At 43.1% G+C, this 19,940-nt stretch overlaps 1 protein-coding gene across 1 annotated transcript in view; it reads left to right on the top strand.

The window, feature by feature from the left end:
* Positions 1-270: 270 nt before the first annotated feature.
* The window catches only part of USP31 (ubiquitin specific peptidase 31), a 101,619-nt gene continuing 81,949 nt past the window's right edge, over positions 271-19,940 (top strand). Inside the window, exon 1 of the mRNA XM_007987866.3 lies at positions 271-1,082. Coding sequence (XP_007986057.3) covers positions 453-1,082 — 630 coding nt within the window. The 5' untranslated portion in view covers positions 271-452. The remainder of the gene's footprint in view (positions 1,083-19,940) is intronic.

Genomic DNA, 19,940 nt, shown 5'->3' with positions numbered 1-19,940 from the left:
TGCCATCTGATCAGCAAAGACGGAGACCCACCCATGGGATCCACCTTCTAGCGCGAGCCCAGCCTTTTCCTCCAAGCCTGGACCGCGCCCACACTAGACATGGCCTCCCTCGGGCTTCACGCAGCAGGACCGCGCCCGCAGCCGGCAGGCATCCCGTCCAGCTGGGGAGGCAACTACCTTCCCACAGTGAATATGGCGGCCGAGGCGGCTTCAGCGCGGGGCGGGCGGCGCGGGGAGGCGCGTCACGTGAGCGGCCCAGCTGGGCGGACCGCGCGCGCGCCCGCTCGCCCCGCCGGCCGCCGCTCGCTCGCTGGCTCGGCGGCGCTCTGAGGTGTGTGGGGCGTCAAGCCCCCGGGCCCGGTGAGGCGCGGCGCTGCGGGATGCGGCGGCGGCCGTGGCGGGGCCGCGGGCCGGGCGGGCGGGCGCGGTGATGAGTGTCTGCGGCCGCCGCCATGTCCAAGGTAACGGCGCCCGGGTCCGGGCCGCCGGCGGCGGCGGGCGGGAAGGAGAAGCGCTCCTTCAGCAAGCGGCTATTCCGGAGCGGCCGCGCTGGCGGCGGCGCCGGGGGCCCCGGGGCGTCTGGGCCGGCCGCGCCCTCCTCGCCCTCCTCGCCCTCCTCGGCACGCTCGGTGGGCAGCTTCATGAGCCGCGTTCTCAAGACGCTGTCCACGCTCTCGCACCTTAGCTCTGAGGGCGCCGCCCCGGACCGCGGCGGCCTCCGCAGCTGCTTCCCGCCCGGGCCGGCCGCCGCGCCCACGCCGCCGCCGTGCCCGCCGCCACCCGCCTCTCCCGCGCCGCCGGCTTGCGCCGCCGAGCCAGTGCCCGGCGTGGCGGGACTCCGCAACCACGGCAACACGTGCTTCATGAACGCCACGCTGCAGTGCCTCAGCAACACCGAGCTCTTCGCCGAGTACCTGGCGCTGGGCCAGTACCGGGCGGGGCGACCCGAGCCCTCGCTTGACCCCGAGCAGCCTGCGGGCCGCGACGCGCAGGGCCAGGGCGAGGTCACCGAGCAGCTGGCGCACCTGGTGCGGGCCCTCTGGACCCTGGAGTACACCCCGCAGCATAGTCGCGACTTTAAGGTGAGCCTGCGTGCCGCCACGCCCCAACTGCACCCCGAGTCCCTGGGGCACCTACCCGCTCAGGTCTTCCTTCCCTCGGTTCCTCTTGGCCCGGCAGGCTTCTGCATTGGTTGCTCTGAGTGGTCTGGGCAATCTACCAGTGATTGTAAGGAGATTCATTCATTCATTCATTCATTCATTCACTCCCTCCCTCCCTCCCTCCCTCCCTCCATCCCTCGCTCACTCACCATGTATTTATTGAGAGCTTGCTACATACGTGCCTGTACTCTGTGATAATAGGCAATGGGAGTGACGTTGCAATGAACAAGACTGTTTGCCTTCATGGAACTTGCATTTTTGTGGGATGGGAGTGTTGAGCATGGGTTCAAATCCTGGTTCTACCACTTACTAGCAGTGTGACCTCGGGCAAGTTAAGCAGCCTGTCTGTGCTTACCGTTTCTTCATCTGGGACCTACTTCATAAGGTGGTTGTGAGCTGCAAACAAGTTGATATATTAGGTCGAACGCTGTGGATTTACCCATATTTCACCGTTTTTTATTTACAGATTGGCACTTTTATAGGGTTCGACCTGATAAGTAAAATACTTCAATATCATGTGTATTTGTTGTTATTATTTTTGTTATTAAACATTTGAAGAAGTTAATGAGATAATATCAGATAGTGGTTTGAAGAAAGAAAAACTTGCTGATGTGATTGATGTGCTGACAGGCTACTTTTTATTTTTATTTTATTTGTAGAGCCAGGGTCTTGCTCTGTTACAGCCCAGGCTGGAGTGCAGTGCTCACATAGCCTCAAACTCCTGGTCTCAAGCGATCCTCCTGCCTCAGCCTCCTGAGTATTTAATAGCCGGGACTACAGACACACACCACCATACCTGGCTGTTTTTTATTTTTAAAACACTTTTGTAGAGACCAGGGTTTTGCTGTGTTGCCCACTCTGGTCTTGAACTCTTGTCCTCAAGCCACCCTCCCAGCTTGGGCCTCCCAAAGTGCTGAGATTACAAGGGTGTGCTCTACATCCATGAGGGTTACGTATGGCCCTTGACCAAGCCCTCCTTTGCTGTCTGCTGGTGGGGCTGCAAGTGTAATGAGAGGGTGAGATTTGAGAGCCGAGTGGTGGGCTGGGGCTGGATGGTATGGGACCATTTAGGATGCACTAAGAAATTGGGCTGTTACTCTAAGCAGAGGGGGAACATGATGTGAGATTGTATAAGGGATACTTTTAGGTGGGACGTGAATATGGTATTAAACAGCGTGAAATCGGGCCGGGCGCAGTGGCTCATGCCTGTAATCCTAGCACTTTGGGAAGCCAAGGCGGATGGATCACCTGAGGTCAGGGGTTCGAGACCAGCCTGACCAACATGCAGAAACTCCATCTCTACTAAAAATACAAAATTAGACGGGTGTGGTGGTGCATGCCTGTTATCCTGGCTACTCAGGAGGCCGACGCAGGAGAATCGCTTGAACCCTGGAGGCGGAGGTTGCGGTGAGCCGAGATGGTGCCATTGCTCTCCAGCCTGGGCAACAAGAAACTCTGTCTCTAAAAACAAAACAAAACAAAACAAAAAACAGCATGAAATCACACAGGGAAAAAGTTAATTCCTTTTTTTTTTTCCTATCCTGATCTTGCCCAGGACAAAATCTCAGCTTGATGTTAGCCTGTTTTTAACACCTCTTGTTCACCCCCCACCCATTTTTTTTTAAACAGAGAGAACAAACTTCAAGTCTAGAAGCGTTGGCAGGCAACAGTAGCTAGAATTTAATAAGGTTATGCTTTTATTGGGTTTCCATTTGTCTTCAATTCTTGGCAAAAGGTACTGGTTTCCCATTGGTGCTATAAAACTTCTTTATAACATACATTTATTTAAGTAAAAGGAGATGATTTTGTTAAAATATAAAACGGTGAACTAGCCGAGGATCCGCACTTGGTTAAGATCCTGCTTTCTTGCTGACGAACTACATGGCCAGTGTGCATCTCTCCCCGTTTAATACCTTTTCCTTATATTTTATGCTGCTCAGTGCTGTTTTTCTTGGAAAAAAATCATTGCTGTTTGATCTTGACTTGAATGGAAGTACTTGACTGAGATAGGGACTGGAAAAAAATGAGATCTATGTCAGAGATCTCAAAATAATAATAATAATAATAATAATTATTATTATTATTATTATTATTGAGATGGAGTCTCGCTCTATCGCCCAGGCTGGAGGGCAGTGGCCTAATCTCAGTCCACTGCAGCCTCTGCCTCCTGTGTTCAATCAAGCAATTCTCCTGTCTCAGCCTCCCGAGTTGCTGGGACTACAGGCGCCCACCTCATGCCCGGTTAATTTTTGATCCACTTTCCTCGGCCTCCCCAAGTGCTGAGATTACAGGTGTGAGCCACCGTGCCCAGCTGAGATCTCAAAATTAGAAAGGGAGAATGATCAGGAGAACTGGCTACTGTAGGTCCACCCTCCACCCCCCCATCCTGCCTGTCTTTGCTTACAATTGCCTGTAAGTAGCCACAGCATTTGTAAACTTTTCGAGGTCAGAGCCTAGTATTTAAGTTCGGTTTTCTCCTCTTTTCCAAAATGTGAAAATCAATTTCTACAGCATCTTTGTATGTGAACATTTGCATTGCTTTTTATGAGTTTGTGTTCACTTTTTTATCCATTAAGCTGTGAACTGAAATGGGTCAATAATTCTAGAAGTGCAGAGACTGATTTATAGGCATGTTTTGGCAGACATGAAAGATTCTTAGAGGCCTGACTTTTTAAAAAATGTAATCTCCTGAACCTTTAGTAGGTTTCACTCTACATTCATTCATTCACCTCCCATTTATCGAAGGCTTACTTAATCAGTTAGGAATGCCTTCAGCCCAAGAAAGGAAAAGCCTTAATGATAGTGCCTTAAGCAATAAAAACATTGCAGTTGGCACACACAGTGATTCCGGAGTTGGATGGTTCTATGGTTCAGTGGCTTGTTGGGCCCGACAAGAATCCAGACCATTTCTGTATTTCCACCCTGTTGTCTTTTTAGCTATCATTGACTTTTTGTTCTTATGTTTGTCACCTCATGGTTGTCCAATGATGGCAGCCACAGCACCTAGCATTCTACCCAGGAGGGCAGGAAGTCATTAGGGAAATAAAAATTCTTCCAGAAGCCCCCTCAGCAGGCTTCTGCTGACATCTCAGTGGCTATAACCATGTCAGTTGGCTGTCATGGAGGCTGGAGGGTGGGTATTTGGGTTTTCTTGTCTTCATAGAGGAGATGAGTAAAGGAGGGGTTTACCTCCCAGGCAGCTATGAAGTACTGAGTCTAGTGGGATCTGGGAAGTTCCCTGAGACAGCGCTTCTCACGCGTCAGTGTGCACATAATTCACCTGGGGATCTTGCTACAAAGCAAATGGAGATTCAGTAGTGCTGGAGTGGTGCCCAAGATTCTGCATTTCTAACAAACTCCCTGGTGATGCTGGTGCTTTTGGCTCAAGGACCATCCTGTGTGTAGCAGGCACCAAGGAACAAGGAAAGCATTACCGAAAAGGTGGCTCCTGAGCAGTGTTCTGAAAGATGAATATAAATTTGCAGGGCGAGGAAGTAGCAGAGTGGCATGAAAGGGCGTGTGGTTTTGGGGAATAGACATTTAGTGGCTGGCTGCACCGTTGAGAGCAATGGGGGTGCAGGAAGCCTGGGAGAAGTGTGTTAGAAACGCACTGTGAAGGGCTTCGTGAGCTATGCTGGTTTGGATTTCATCCTCTGCAAGTTGAGAATCCAGAGCTGATTTTTAAGCAAGGAAGTGGTATAATTAGATTCTTTTCCCCTTTTTATTCCCCCAAGTTAGGTAACTCTGGCAAATTGATTACTTTTTTTAAAAAATGTTTTATTTTAGCTAAATTTGATGGATATTATTTTGAGTATAAAGAAAGTTGAATGCTAAGGCAGGACACAGTGGCTCATGTCTGTAATCCCAGGTGGGAGGTGTAATCCCTTTGGGAGGCCAGGGTGGGTGGATCACTTGAGACCAAGAGTTCCAGACCAGCCTGGACAACATGGTGAAATCCCGTCCCTACTAAAAAAATACAAAAAGTAGCCGAGCATGGTGGCGCACACCTGTAATCCCAGCTACTCGGGAGTTTGAGGCATAAGAATCTCTTGAACCCAGGAGGTGGAGGTTGCAGTGAGCAGAGACCACACCACTGCGCTCCAGTCTGGGTGACAGAGCAAGGCTCTGTCCCCCCCGCCCCCGCCAAAACAAAACAAAACAAAGTTAAACACCAGAAGACGGACCTGAGGGCTCACTCTTGCTTCGCCTGCTTGGGGTGGACATTGTTATTTCATTCAGATATCCTTCACTCTCAGATTGTTCATATTCAGCCGTAGAATCCTGCTCAGTTCTAGAAGGGCTCTAGGCAGCCACCATCAGTTGGTTGAAGTTGGCAGAGGAGATAAAACCAATTTGCCATCTTGAGATGGTTTGCCTTGAGGTTAGAAAAGCACTTACTACGTCTGTGCTTTTATTATCTTAAAACTTTAAGTTACTAATGTTTTTCTTGTAAGTTTTTCAATTAGAATTCTTTCTTCCTTTCTAACCACATTGATTTGAGTTTTAGGAGCTTGCCAAGTAGATGGTTTTTGGTTTTGGATGGGCTAGATGGTTGTTAAAGTTGGGTTTTCGTTTCCCAGGATGAAATGAATTGACTAGCTCAACATTGATACGCTTTAAAAAACGTCTCTAGTCATTACCTTTATCCTTTCTCTTTTTACACTTTTTTGTTTGTTTGTTTCCTACTCTTAGACCACTGGTTTTCAACACGGGCACTTTTGCCTGTCCTCACCCCACCCTGCTCCCACCCCCTGGGACATTTGTCAATATCTGGAACCCTACTTGGTTGTCACAGCTGGGATCAGGATGCTACTGGCATGTGGTGGGTAGATTCCAGGGATGCTGCTAAATGTCACACAATGTGCAGGACAGCCCCCCTTAATAAAGGATTTTCACCCCCAAGTGTCAATATTGCTGAGGCTGAGAAACTTTGGAGGAATGTTTGGAGACTCAGCACAAGTTTCCCCTTACTTCCCTAACCTTTAAAATGGTTACCTTGTTATCTCTCTCTCTCTCTCTCTGTCTCTGTGTTCTCTCTCTCTCTCTCTCACTGTCTCTTGCTCTATCTCACTCTCTTCCCCGCAACCTCTCCCTCTCTCTTTCTCCTTCTCTTTCTCCCCTGTCTCTGAGTGTATATATGTGTTTGCAGCAACACTAGGGTAAAACTTAGACTTCACTGGCAGGACCCTTGCATCACTTTCTTAGTAAAATAGTGAGAGTAAATAAATCACTCTGAATACATAATATGCTGTGTTAAAGGGAAATCAGCTTATTGCTTTCATAGGAGCATGGGTGCCCCAGATTCTCACAAATGCTTTCTGAGTTTTAGTGCTCAGAGCCGTTTTGCAACAAGTAAAAAGATGGATGGTCATCTTTCAAGCAAGAAAGATAAATTTTATGGCAGCAGTTTTTAAATTGTGCTGGCGAAGAACAGCTAGAACAGAGTGATCTATTGATAAAAGAATTGTGGGGACTCCTTCCAAATTTGCAGTGAAACAAATAGTAATTGATGAATAGAATTCTCTCTCACATATTTTTTTTTCCTTGAACTTTGGTGCCTTGTAGTGCTTATTTATTAGTGAGAATTCTCAAGTCACTAAAGGAATAAACATGCATAAGAGACTAGTGGGGAACAACCTGGCAATTGGAGGCTCACACTTGCTGAGTTTCCCAGCCTGCTTTTCCATGCACCCATGCTGGGGATTCTGGTGCTATGCTGCACACCCATGGTACACAGTTTTTTTCTGGTTTGTGTCAAGCTCTTTTAGTATACTGTTATTTCAGTGTTTTCCACAAAGCACACTGACTTCAGGGTGTCCCTTGGGGGAAAAAATGAAATTGTGTAGGTCACATTTAGTTTTGTGACAGAGTATAAAATAGAAACTACATCCCTTCCTGGTCACTTCTCTGGTCCATCAAATGCCATCACTTGAGTTTTAGCAAAGCTCCAAATCTCTGAGGGAGAAAGTTGATAGAATCATGAAATTTTAGACTTGGAAGGAGACTCATGTGGTGTGAGTAGTCCGTAGCCTTTCAGGATGAGGGAACTGAGTTCACCTGCTGGCTAGATGTTGAGGGAGCAGAACCAGAGTTCTGACTTCCACTGACTGTCAACTCTGTGTACCCCTGCGCTGCTGGTGCACAAATGGTCCTGGGCCTGGGGTGACCTTATCAGTACAAGCAATGAAACGACAGGTCTCAACATAACACATACACGGGCAGAGGGGACATGCTGAAACGTGTAACATTTTTTCCTCTGAGACTGTGGTGCTGAATTGGAGTGAAAATAAGGTCATCTGCAGCTGGCTTCACATTTGTGCGATTGCTCCTCAGGCTTAGGTGTTTTTGGAAGTCTTTCTTAAAACACATTCCTTTCAGATTGTTTCAACACATATATCAACACGTGTGGATCTCTCTCCAGTAAGCTTTAAGCTGATGTTTGCCACATCTTACCAAGTTTGGTAAAAGTAAAGTGTTAAGAATTACAGTAAATTTTCCAAGAGGACTAATTGAGGAATAAAAATACATGTGATAATTATGAACTCCATATTTGTGGACCTGAATCACATTTGCTGCGCAGTTATTGTTTAGGTGTTGGGCTGGGAATAGAGGATTAAGTACAAAGGTTATAGGACTAGGTTCATGCCCTCAGGGAACTTAGCTGCTTATAGAGAAGCTGTTTTAAGTTGTACTGGTGAGGAAAGTTCACTGGGAGCTCAGAGAGAGGTGAGATCATTGTGTACGAAAGTGTAAGTAGAAAGATTTATTTATTCATCCTTTTATTTGTTGTCAGCAATTAAGCATCTACAAATTTGAGTTTCTAACTCCATGCCACATATTGTACAGGTCATTTGTTATATAGTGGAAAACAAGGTGATATGATAATGGTAAAAAAACTGTAAAAGACCGTGTGGTCCCTTCCTTCATGGAACTTTTATTGCTACAGAGGAGGCAGATATTATTCAATAAACACTGGTAAATATGAAATTAAGAATTACAGTAGGCCAGACATGGTGGCATGCGCCTGTAATCCCAGCACTTTGGGAGGCTGAGGCAGGCAGATAGCTTGAGCCCAGGAGTTCGAGACCAGCCTGGGCAACAGGCGAAACCCTGTCTCTCCAAAAAGTACAAAAATTAGCTGGGTGTGGTGGCACACACCTGTGGTTCCAGCTACTTTGGAGGCTGAGGTGGGAAGATCACCTGAGCCTGGGAGGTCAAGGCTGTAGTGAGCTGAGATTGCGCCACTGCCCTCTGGCCTGGGCTACAGAGTGAGACCCTGTGTCCAAAAAATAAAAATTAAAAAAAATATATTGTATAAGTGCTAAAGAGAAATAGGTGTATGAGAGAGAGTAGTGGGTGTGACCAGGCAGGAGGAATAAAATGCAGAATGCGCTATAGTTGGAAAGAGCTGAGGGTACACTTAAAAGTCTGACGGATCTTACTTGCAGCTAGAGAGCCAGGAGGAAAGTGGGGTGGAGGAGGTGGAAAGAGAGGCAGGAGCCAGGTAGGCAGAGGCCGAGTCTGCCTTGTGTAGCTATAGTGCCTTATAGACCAAGGTAAGGGGTTTTAGATTTTATTCCAAGACACATGGGGGCTGTTGTAGGCTTTAAATAGAGTCCTGGTATGATTTTGGGAAAATGTGAAGTGGCCATTTCGGGCACTGAATAGTGAGTAGAATGGAGGCAGAGACCAGTCAGGAGGCTTTTGTGGTGAACTAGGTAAAAGGGATGATGGAGGGAGGTGGAGAAGTGGATGGATTTAAGATGTGTCTGGAGGTAGACTTTTGACAGAACTTGCTAATGGATTGATTTGTGGCCAGACACTGGAGCAGAGGACATCGAGGAGAGCATCCAGAATAACTCCCACCTGTTTTCCTGAGCAACTGGGGCTGTATACCTATTTGAGGAGAAGCAGTTTTGGGGGAGTCAGGAATTCAGGTTCAGATATGTTAACTAGTACACTCATGAGATGTCTAGTAGACAGTAAGGAACTCAGAAGATAAGATAAACATTTTGGAGTCGTCCCCAGTAGATGACGTATTTAAAGCCATGGGCTATAGACTTAGAATGGGATTTGAAGATAAATAAAACATTGATAGTTAAGGGGAAGAGAGACGACATTCTAGGTTGCTAAGGAAATATTCTGAGCAGAGATACAGATATAGCATGGTCTGGGGACAGAGAGCCTTGATTTGGAGCAGATTCTCGGCCTTGGCACTGTTGCTATTTTGGGCTGGATAATTCTTTGTTGTTGGGGGCTGTCCTGGCACTGTAGGATGTTTAGCAGAATCCCTGGCCTTCACCCACTAGATGTGACTGTACTCCCTCCCCCCTACTCCAAGGCATGGCAATTAAAAATGTCTCCAGATACTGCCAAATGTCCCTGGGCAGCAAAATTGAGAACCACTGATTTGGAATGAAGGGGAGATAAATTTAGATGACTGGGGAGAGGAGAGGGGGCACATTATGGATGACTTTGAGAGTCTGTCACAACAGTTTAGCCTTGAGGCTGCAATCAGTAGTGATTCAACTGAGGCTTCTCGAGTTGTGCAGAGAGATTGATTTGATGAAAACGATTTTAGAAAAATGGGTCTGATGGTGAGCGAAAATGAATCAAATGGAGGAGAAAATAAATACAGGGAGAAAACAATCACAGGAATGAAGTGAGGAAAAGGGGGAGGAAAGGTGAATCCAAGAGACATTTTGGAGGACATTGGACATTATTAAGGAAACTGCAAGACGCGGAGTGGTAAAGGGAATACTGAGATTTCAGGCCAAGGTGGTAAAGAAATAATAGGGATATTTGATATAAATTTAATAGCTGATAAAAATTGAGCACTTAGAAAGGGAAGTGGTTTGTGGAGCATGAGGAGCAGAAAGATTGTGCATTTAATTTGAATATGTGGGGTTGGGAGTCATAGGATATGACCTTCCCACTTAAGAGATGAAGTCTTTAGACAGTTGGAAATCAGGTGCAATTTAGAACTAGCTGTGTAGACTTGGATTCAGCTGCATAGAGGTGATAATTGAAGCCAGGAGCATATTTAGAAGGTCTGAGGCCCATGACAAAGCCTTTGAGGGAAACTAAAACTGAGAGGACAGGAGGAGAAAGAGGACCTCTTAAGGGGCAGTCAGAGAGGTAGCAGCAAAACCAGGAAGGCAGAGTCATGACACCTGGTTTGCTTTACAGTTTGACGACCTGCTCTTAGCGCTGAATACAGTGTAGAGCTGCAGAAATATCAGTTTATTTTACTTTATTTTTTATTTCGAGACGGAGTCTTGCTCTGTTGCCCAGGCTGCAGTGCAGTGGCATGATCTGCGTGATCTCAGCTCACTGCAACCTCTGCCTCCCGGGTTCAAGCAATTCTTCTGCCTCAGCCCCCGAGTAACTGGAATGAAGGGGAGATAAATTTAGATGACTGGGGAGAGGAGAGGGGGCACATTATGGATGACTTTGAGAGACTTTGAGATACAGGTGCGCATCACTGTGGCCAGCTCATTTTTGTATTTTAGTAGAGATAGGGTTTCACCATGTTGGCCAGGCTGGTCTCGAACTCCTGACCTCAGGTGGTCCACCCACTTCAGCCTCCCAAAGTGCTGGGATTAACAGGCGTGAGCCACCGCGCCTAGCCTGAAATATCAATTTATGCCCATTAAGAAACAAATCAGGTTGGTATTTTGCAGACAGGGTATAGATTTATTAAGTCCATAGATTTATTGAGCACATATACTGTGCTGGTCCTGCATTAGAAGGCACTGGAGATACGGCAATGAGTGAAGTGGCCCATGTCCTCAAGGAATTCAGGGTTTAGAAGGGAAGACAAATGGGTATAAAAATAATTGCAATAGGATAGGACGAGTACTGGTACAGAGTTACTTACATAAGTGCTGTGCAAACCTAGGGGTGAGGTCACCTGAGGGAGGAATGGGGCCTGCGGGGTGACTGAAGAAACAATACCTGCTCCGTGTCTTGAAGGATTTGGTAGGAATTTTCTAGGTAGATAGGGGAAGGGTGGGAAAGTCCTTTGCAGGGTAGCAAAGTCTGTAAGTGCAAAGGTTTGGAACCTCAAACAACATGGCTTCTTCAGAAAATGTCAAGGTCTAGGGTGGTTGTAGCAGAAGGGTAGTGGTTGACAAGGTAGAATGGGAGGAGGCCCGCTGAGTGATGGTTTGAGCAGGGCTGGCTCTGGAAGTCCTTGGGTGCCATGTTGCAGAATGGCATTCTGCAAAGGCAGGAACCAAATAATTTTAGACAAGCTTGTGGTATGATTGTCTTTTTTCTTTTATTTTTAAAAGAATGTTCACTCACGAGGTAGGTACATTGAGGATGGGTTGAGTGATGATGAAAGAGGGGAAAGGACAGAAACTGATTTAGGACAAACAGTATGTATATATACTTTAGCCTCTTTGAAACTGGTAACATTTGGGAAACTGAAGCAATTTAGAACTTTTCAAAGATGATAAATTCTATTTTAGACATGTTATATTTGTGGTCCCATGGTAATTCATGAGGGGAAATATTTGGTAGTTTAGGATAGAGTTTTGGCTAGATATTTCTATTTGTTATAAAACTCCAATTCCGAGGTTTTTTAAAAATGTCTTCCCAACCAACGATGTAAACTAGCACTGAATCTGTCATTCTGATTTGACCTAGTTTGGTTCTTTACACGTTTGCAGGGGCAGAGCTTCAACTTGAACTTAGGGCAGTGTGACATACATGCTCTTACTCTGTGGAACGCACTGCCCTAAGGTGCCATTGATTTACATTTTTGTACTTCTTGTCCATTTACGATATTTTATATAGTTGTTATTCTGGTCAGACCACTTCGGATTATGAGTTTTAAATGCAACTTGTAAAACATTTTTTATGTTTCTAAAGAACATTTGTAATACTGTTTAGTGTTTCATGATTTATGTGGTATTATCACATTGCTAAGTGATAATTTACTTATCCTGTCCTCTTCCTTTGTACATTTTCTTCCCGACTCTTTTTTTTTTTTTTTTTTTTAACTATAATGAACATGAATTGTGTTAATAGCTTTTTGTTTTGTTGGGTTATTTCTTTAGGATACATTTCCAGACATATCCTTAGAACATGAAAAATGTATGGACATCTTTTTGATTTCTCATGTGTTATATTACATTGCAAAGAAAAGAAATTACAAAAATTACAGTGCTGCTAGTTGATAATAAACTTCACCCAGCACAGTAAATGGTACATGTTGGGTACCCAGAAGCCATTTGTAGAATGAGTTTGGTTTTGTAATTTAAATTTGTTATGTCCTTTCTTTGCTCATTTATCTCTTAGCATTTAAAAACTTTTTTTATTGTAGTAAAATATACACAACATAAAATGTACCATTTTATGTATATAATTGGACTGGGTGCAGTGGTTCATGCCTGTAATCCCAGCACTTTGGGAGGCCGAGGAGGGCGGATCACCTGAGGTTGGGAGTTTGAGACCAGCCTCCTGACCAACATGGAGAAACCCCGTCTCTACTAAAAATACAAAATTAGCTAGGCGTGGTGGCACATGCCTGTAATCCCAGCTACTAGGGAGGTTAAAGCAGGAGAATCTCTTGAACCTAGGAGGCGGAGGTTGTGGTGAGCTGAGATTGAGCCATTACACTCCAGCCTGGGCAACAAGAGTGAAACTCTGTCTCAAAACAAAAACAAAAACAAAAAATGAAAAAAACCACAGTCCAGTGGCGTTAGGTACAGACAGTGTGGTACAACCATCTTTCCATTTCAAAAACTTTTTCATCATCCCAAACAGAAACTTTGTATGCATTAAACAGTAACTCTTCTCTAGTCCTCAGTAACCTCTATTTTTCTTCTGTCTCTATGAATTTGCCTATTCTAGGTACCATATAAAAAGGGAATTCTATAATATAATATGCAAAAATTTTTTGTCTGGCTTGTTTCACTTAACATAATGTTTTCAAGGCTCATGCATGTTATAGCATGTATCAGAATTTCGTTTCTTTTTATGGCTGAATACTGTTCCATCATTTGTATGTAACAGGTTTTTATTCTTTTATCTGTCAGTAGACACTTGGATCGTTTCCCCCTTTAGGTTATTGTGAATAATGATCCTGTGAATATTGATGTACTAGTATCTGTTTGAGTTCTTGTTTTCAGTTTTTTCAGATCATGTAATTCTATGTTTAACTTTTTGAGGGACTGTCAAACTGTCTTCCACTAACTGCACCATTTTACATTCTCACCGATAATGGATGAGGGTTCTGATTCTTCTGCATCTTCACCAACATTTGTTAGTTTCCATTTGCTTTTGATTATAGTCATCCTAGTGGGTGTAAAGTGGTATCTTATTGTGTGTGTGTGTGTGTGTTTTTTTTCTTTTTGAGACAGGGTCTTGCTCTGTCACTCAGGTTGGAGTGCAGTGGTTCCGTCATGGCTCACTGCAGCCTCAACCTCCTGGGATCAAGGGATCCTCCTGCCTGAGTTCCTCTGAGTAGCTCAGACTACAGGTGCGTGCCACTATGCCTGGCTAATTTTTGTGTTTTTGTAGAGATGGGGTTTTACCATGTTTCCTAGGCTGGTCTTGAACTCCTGGGCTCAACTGATCCACCCGCCTTGGCCTCCAAAAGTGCTGGGATTATAGGCATGAGCCACCACACCAGGCCTCATTGTGGTTTTGTTTTACATTCTCCTAATGACTAATGATGAGCACCTTTTCAAGTGCATATTGGTCATTTGTACATCTTTGGAGAAATGTCTATTCAGGTCTTTGCTAATTTTTGAATTAGTTTTTTGTTAGTGGTGGTGATGAATTGTGAGAGTTCTTTATATATTCTAGATGTTAATTTCTTATCAGATATATGAATAGCAGCTATTACCTTCCATTCTGTCATTCAATCCCTTGGTAGTGCCTTTTCAGGCACAAAAGTGTTTTTTTGTTTTTTGTTTTTTTTTTTGAGATGGAGTTTTGCTTTGTTGTTGCCCAGGCTGGAGTGCAGTGGCACGATCTCGGCTCACTGCAGCTTCCGGCTCCCAAGCTCAGGCAATTTTCCTGCTTCAGCCTCCTGGGTAACTGGGATTACAGGCATCCGCCACCACGCCTGACTAGTGTTTTGTATTTTTAGTAGAGACAGGGTTTCACCGTGTTGGCCAGACTGGTCTCGAACTCCTGACCTCAAGTGATCTGCCCACCTTGGCCTCCCAGAGTGCTGGGATTACAGGTGTGAGCCGCTGTGCCCAGCCAAGGTTTTAATTTTGATGACATCCACTTTTTCTACTTTTTCTTTTGTTGCCTGTGCTTTTGGTCATATTCAAGAAATCATTGCCAAATCCAGTGTCATAAAGCCTCTGTTTTCTTCTGAAAGTTTTATAGTTTTAGTTCTTATGTTTAGGTTTTTCATCCATTTTGAATTAATTTTTTAGGTAAGGGTCCAACTTTATTCTTTTGCATGTGGCTGTCCAGTTTTCCCAGGACCATACCATGGTTAACAAAATTATCCTTTCCCTGTTGAATGATCTTGGTACCCTTGTTGAAAATCAATTGATCATATATGTGAGGGTTTATTTCTTGACTCTGTGTTCTATTCCATTGATTTATATGTCTGTTTTTATTAGGCTTTATCTTTATGTATCTTTACCTCACTGTTCTCATTACTGTAGCTGTGTACAGTAGTAAGTTTTGAAATCAGAAGTGTGAGTCCTTCAATTTTGTCTTTTTCGAGATTGTTTTGCTTCAGTGTCTTGAGATTATTCCATATTAATTTTGGGACGTACTTTTCTATTTCTTCAAAAAGACACTGTTAGGATTTTGACAGAGATTGCCTTGAATATGTAGATCGATTTGGGTAATATTGCCATCTTAACAATATTAAGTCTTCAAAGCCTTGAAGATGGGATGTCTTTCCATGTATTTATGTCTTTAATTCCTTTCAACTATGTTTTGTGGTTTTCAGTGTACTGTTTTTTTCCTTCCTTGGTTAAATTTATTCCTAAGTATTTTTTTCTTATCGATACTATTGTAAATGGAATTATTTTATTTTTGTATTGTTCATTACTAGTATATAAAAATGCAATTGATTTTTGCATGTTGATTTTGTATCCTGCAACTTTGCTGAATTTATTTATTAGTGCTAACAGATTTTGGTATGGAATCTTTAGGTGTTTCTACATACAAGATCATGTCATTTGTGAAAAGAGATCATTTTTCTTCTTCCTTTTCATTTTCAATGGCTTTTGTTTCTTTTTCTTGCCTAATTGCTCTGTCTGGAACTTCTCATACTATGTTGAATAGAAGTCATAAAAGTAGGCATCCTTGTCTTGTTTCTTGAACTTAGAGGAAAAGCTTTTAGTCTTTGACCATTGAGTATGATGTTAGCTGGGGGCTTTTTAATATGGTGCTTCTATCATGTTGAGGAAGTTTCCTTCTATTCCCAATTTGTTGAGTATTTTTTATCATGAAAGAGTGTTGAATTTTGTCAAATGCTTTCTTCTGCGTCAACTGAGATGATCATGGTTTGCTTTTTTCTCATTATTTTGTTAATGTTGTGATCAGTTTTCATGTTGAACCTCCTTTCATTCCAGAAATAAATCCCATTTGGTTATGGTGTCTATTTAGATTCTGAAGACTGTTTTTGATTTTTAAACTTTATAAGAGCTTTCTATAGAATATGTGTGTGTGTGTGTGTGTGTGTGTGTTTATATAAGGTAACAACTTTAAACATTTGGTATATTTGATAAAAATATTTTCTTCATTTTCTTGCTCTTTTAGTTTGGTACTTTTGTATATTACAGAAAGTTTTAAATTTAATTTATATTTTTTAACCTGACCTTTTCCCTTATTGCTTTTGTTATTATATAGCTGAAAATGGTGTTCTTGCATATAGGATAATTTTTCTTTCTTTTTTTTTTTTTTTTTTTTTTTTTTTTTAGCTTTTTTTCTACTGTGTTCTAAAATATTTATCTCTTCAGAATATGGAGTTTACTTTGGTGCATGCATACAGTGAGGATTTATTTTAAGGTTTGGTATTTTCCATCTTGTGTTCTTGTGTAGTATAGTGAGTGGTTAAGAGCTTGACTGGGGATCCAGACTGCCTGCGTTCAAATCCTGGCTGCACCACTTGCTAGCCTCAGGACATTTGGCACTTAACTCTTTGGGCTTAATTTCCTCATCTGTAAAGTTGAGATAAGAGTATATCTATTTCATAAGGCTGTTTTGAAAACAAATGAGAGAAAAACTTGGCAGGGGATCTGGCATACCGCCAGGGCTCACTGAGAGCTAACTGATGTTGTTACCATTGGTTACTCCGACCTTACGATCATCCTGCTTATTTACGAAAGGTTTCTCTGTATATTTAGAATTTTAGTTTATTTCTGAATTTTGTATTCTGTTTCATCAATTCTTTTGCTGGTGCTGTATAGTGTTATTGTTGCTTAGTCTTCTTTCTCATGCTATTTAAAGTTCCTTCAAATTTTAGAATCATTTTGTCAAGTTTCAAAAACAGTCATCTGTTCGATTTTTTTTTTTTTTTTTTTTTTGTGAGACAGGGTTTCACTGTGTTGGCCAGGCCGGAGTGCAGTGGCATGATATTGGCTCAGTGCAGCCTTGACCTCCCGGGCTCAAGTGGTCCTCCCACCTCAGCCTCCCGAGTAGCTTGGACTACAGGTGCATACCACCATGCCTGGCTAACTTGTATTTTTTTGTAGAGATAGGTTTTGCCATGTTGCCCAGGCTGGCCTTGAACTTCTGGGCTTGAGTGATTTGCCCATCTGTTCCTCCTAAAGTGCTGAGATTATAGGCATGAGCCACTGCGCCTGGCCAATCTGTGTGAATTTTAATGTTAAATATGTGTATTAATTTGGGGCAGGTAACCATGTTTACTGAATGCCTGCCTGTCACTGATACAATCAGTAACTCTTCACAAAATATCAACTAAAAATGTTACAGTAGGAGAGCCTGAATTGACTGATAACTGAGGAAGAAATGGAAGGCTCTTAAAGAACTGCCTATTCCCTTAAAGGGTAGCAGGATTGGGTGGATTTATTCATACATTCTTCCAAGGATCAGATAATCCCCATGTTGTATGAACTGTTTAAAAACATAGAAAAATCACTCTCAGAGGCAAAAGGATTCTGTTTCCTAAATCCATTGCCATCTCCCCTCCACTCCCTCCTGTGCAGTGCTTATGTCTTACTCAACATCGAATCTCTGTGCCTGGTTTGTAGGAGGTGCGCAACGTGTTGGTTAATCTGAGAGGAACATGCCACAACCAAAGACAGCTTGCAGAGCAGCCAGCCCCAGCCTCTGATGTTATAAATGTAGATGTGCTGGTGGTGGGCCAGTTCTGTTGTGGGCTTGGGTCAGACCTCACTTGAGGACTGTGATTACTCTTGGGCTTGAAGCTTTGAGAGGGGAGAGGAGAAATTAGAAAAGGGAATGACGGGCCTTGTATATAGGATTTATGAGCAGGTTGTCTGAAAATAGGATGAGCTGCCTCACATAATAGTATTTTTCCTATCACTGAACAAGCTTAAGCAGAGTCTTGGGTGATACTGTAGGAGGGCAGTCACATGCCTCCTGGTGGACTGGGCTGGATTCACCTTACTTACTTTCTTTTTTTTTTTTTTTTTTTTTTTTGATTTTGAAATGTGAAAAGGACATGGGATTTGGGAGGGGCCGGGGTGGAATGATATGGTTTGGCTCTGTAAGATCACTTACTTTCTTCTCTTTGTCTCTTGCTCCTTTCTTCTGACTTTTGAGCTTATGTAAAATGTATGTTAGAAGCAGTGTTGACAGTGTTTGGCAGCTTTATGAGTGTGTGAAGAGTGGATAAGGAGGAGGAGATGAAAATAACATAGAGGTTTTGAAACAGGGTGTTTGGGGATGGCACTCTTGACGACTGGAAAAATAAAATGGAAAGCCATTCTGGATGTGGGTGGATAAGTTTCATTTTGATTGGGTCATATAGTATTTGAACATAAGAATCCCAAGAAAACTTTTTTAAAAGCTATATTTATTGAATATTACCATTTTCAGGTACTGTGCAATATGAATCATGTAAGTTTTTGGTGACCCATGTAGAAAGGAACTGATCTAGTCTAAACATGGAACTGTCTCTTAAATCAAGATACAGTTGTAATCATATAGATGCTTTTCCTAGGTTAGTTGTTTTACGTCTTCCTTTGTGTGACTTAAAGTTTTTAGTTTGACTCTGCTACTTTTGTTTTATTTGTGTGTGGCTTGATGGATTTTTCCTGTCCCCATCTATACACTGGTCACAATGAGGGGCTACTAAATAGGGCAGTGTTCTCTGTTTGTGTAGTCCCCACAGCTGTTTCCTATAGTAAAGACTCTGAAAAACAATGACCTCATAGTTTCCGCAAAAAAAAAAAAAACCTTTTATATTTAGTAGGGGAAAAGAAATCATTCAAAATTCAGTAATTTAAAGTTCTGTCCTCTGTTGCTTCTTCCTTCAAAAATATTCTTGTTTGCTCTGCTAATTAATTGTTCATTGGCTGTTCCTCAGATGACCTTTTATGTGTAACAAACATTTTTGCAGTGGAGCACATGGGGATGTCTTGTCTTTGATTTGATTGTGATCTTTCTCTATTTAGAAATCATTGTTTTAAACCGTGGACTGTGGCAGTTCCTAGAGCAATTGGCCAGTCACTGAACATCTGTTGCTTCTTCCCTCCAGCTGTTGGGTTCGGATGGTAGCAAACCATGTGTCCACAAACAAACAGTTCACGCTTTAGAAGATTTCATAGGACTGGTCAGGAAATGCCTTTGTTGGTATCTGCTTCTACTGGAAAGAACCCTTCTTTGTAAACCCATCACCAGCTCAGTACATGTTTTGGCTTTAATTCTTGGTATTCTTCTAATCCTGAAGAGCAAGGCAGACAGCCATCTGATTGTCAGGAGATTTAAGAAACAATAATAATTACAGTAATGAAAATGCCGCTTATTTGTGTAGGGCCATATCATTTACAAAGTAAATTCATGTACACAAGCCCAGAGAGAAAAGCAAGCTAATGATGGCACGTTCTATGTGCCTTTTATGGTTCATTAGAGTTCTTCAGCATCAAATGCCCTCCCATTCATTGCTACACTCATTTTATTGCTTGCACATTTCAGTCCTTTAGTACTCTAGTGACACAACAGGTTTCTGTGTTTGATCCTGTCTCCAACAACATTTTTGCCAGTGAGTTGGATGAGGACTTAACCTAGGTATATTAATTGAATTTGTAAATGTCTTCTAAAAAAATTTGGCTGGGCATAGTGTCTTATGACAGTAATCCCAGCACTTTGGGAGGCTGAGGGTAGAGGATTGCTTGAGCCCAGGAATTCAAGACCAGCCAGGGCACCATAACAAGATCCTGTGTCTACAAAACTAAAATAAAATACAACTTTAAATTGTTATTATTTTTAGAGAGTCTTGCTCTGTTGCCCAGGCTGGAGTGCAGTGGCATGATCATAGCTCACTGCAGCCTTGAATTGCAGGGCTTGAGATCCTCTTGCCTCACCCTCCTGAGTAGCTAGGACTGCAGGTGCACACTACCATGCCTGGATAATTTTTGTATTTTTTTGTGAGATGGGGTATGTTGCCCAGATTGGTCTCGAATTCCCGGCCTTGAGTGATCCTCCCACCTTGGCCTTCTAAAGTGCTGGGATTACAAGCATGAGCCACAGCGCCCAGCTGAATTTGTAAATGTCTTGACGGATATAGCATGTACTCCAAGTTAGAAAATGCAGGTCCATTAAGATCTTTAATTAAAATTAACAGCTAACATGGAATAGAATCCT

The sequence above is a fragment of the Chlorocebus sabaeus genome, chromosome 5, assembly GCF_047675955.1.
Source record: "Chlorocebus sabaeus isolate Y175 chromosome 5, mChlSab1.0.hap1, whole genome shotgun sequence".
Classification (NCBI taxonomy): Eukaryota; Metazoa; Chordata; class Mammalia; order Primates; family Cercopithecidae; genus Chlorocebus; species Chlorocebus sabaeus.
Note: the sequence above shows the minus strand (reverse complement) of the source record. Positions and strands in the feature narration are given on the sequence as shown.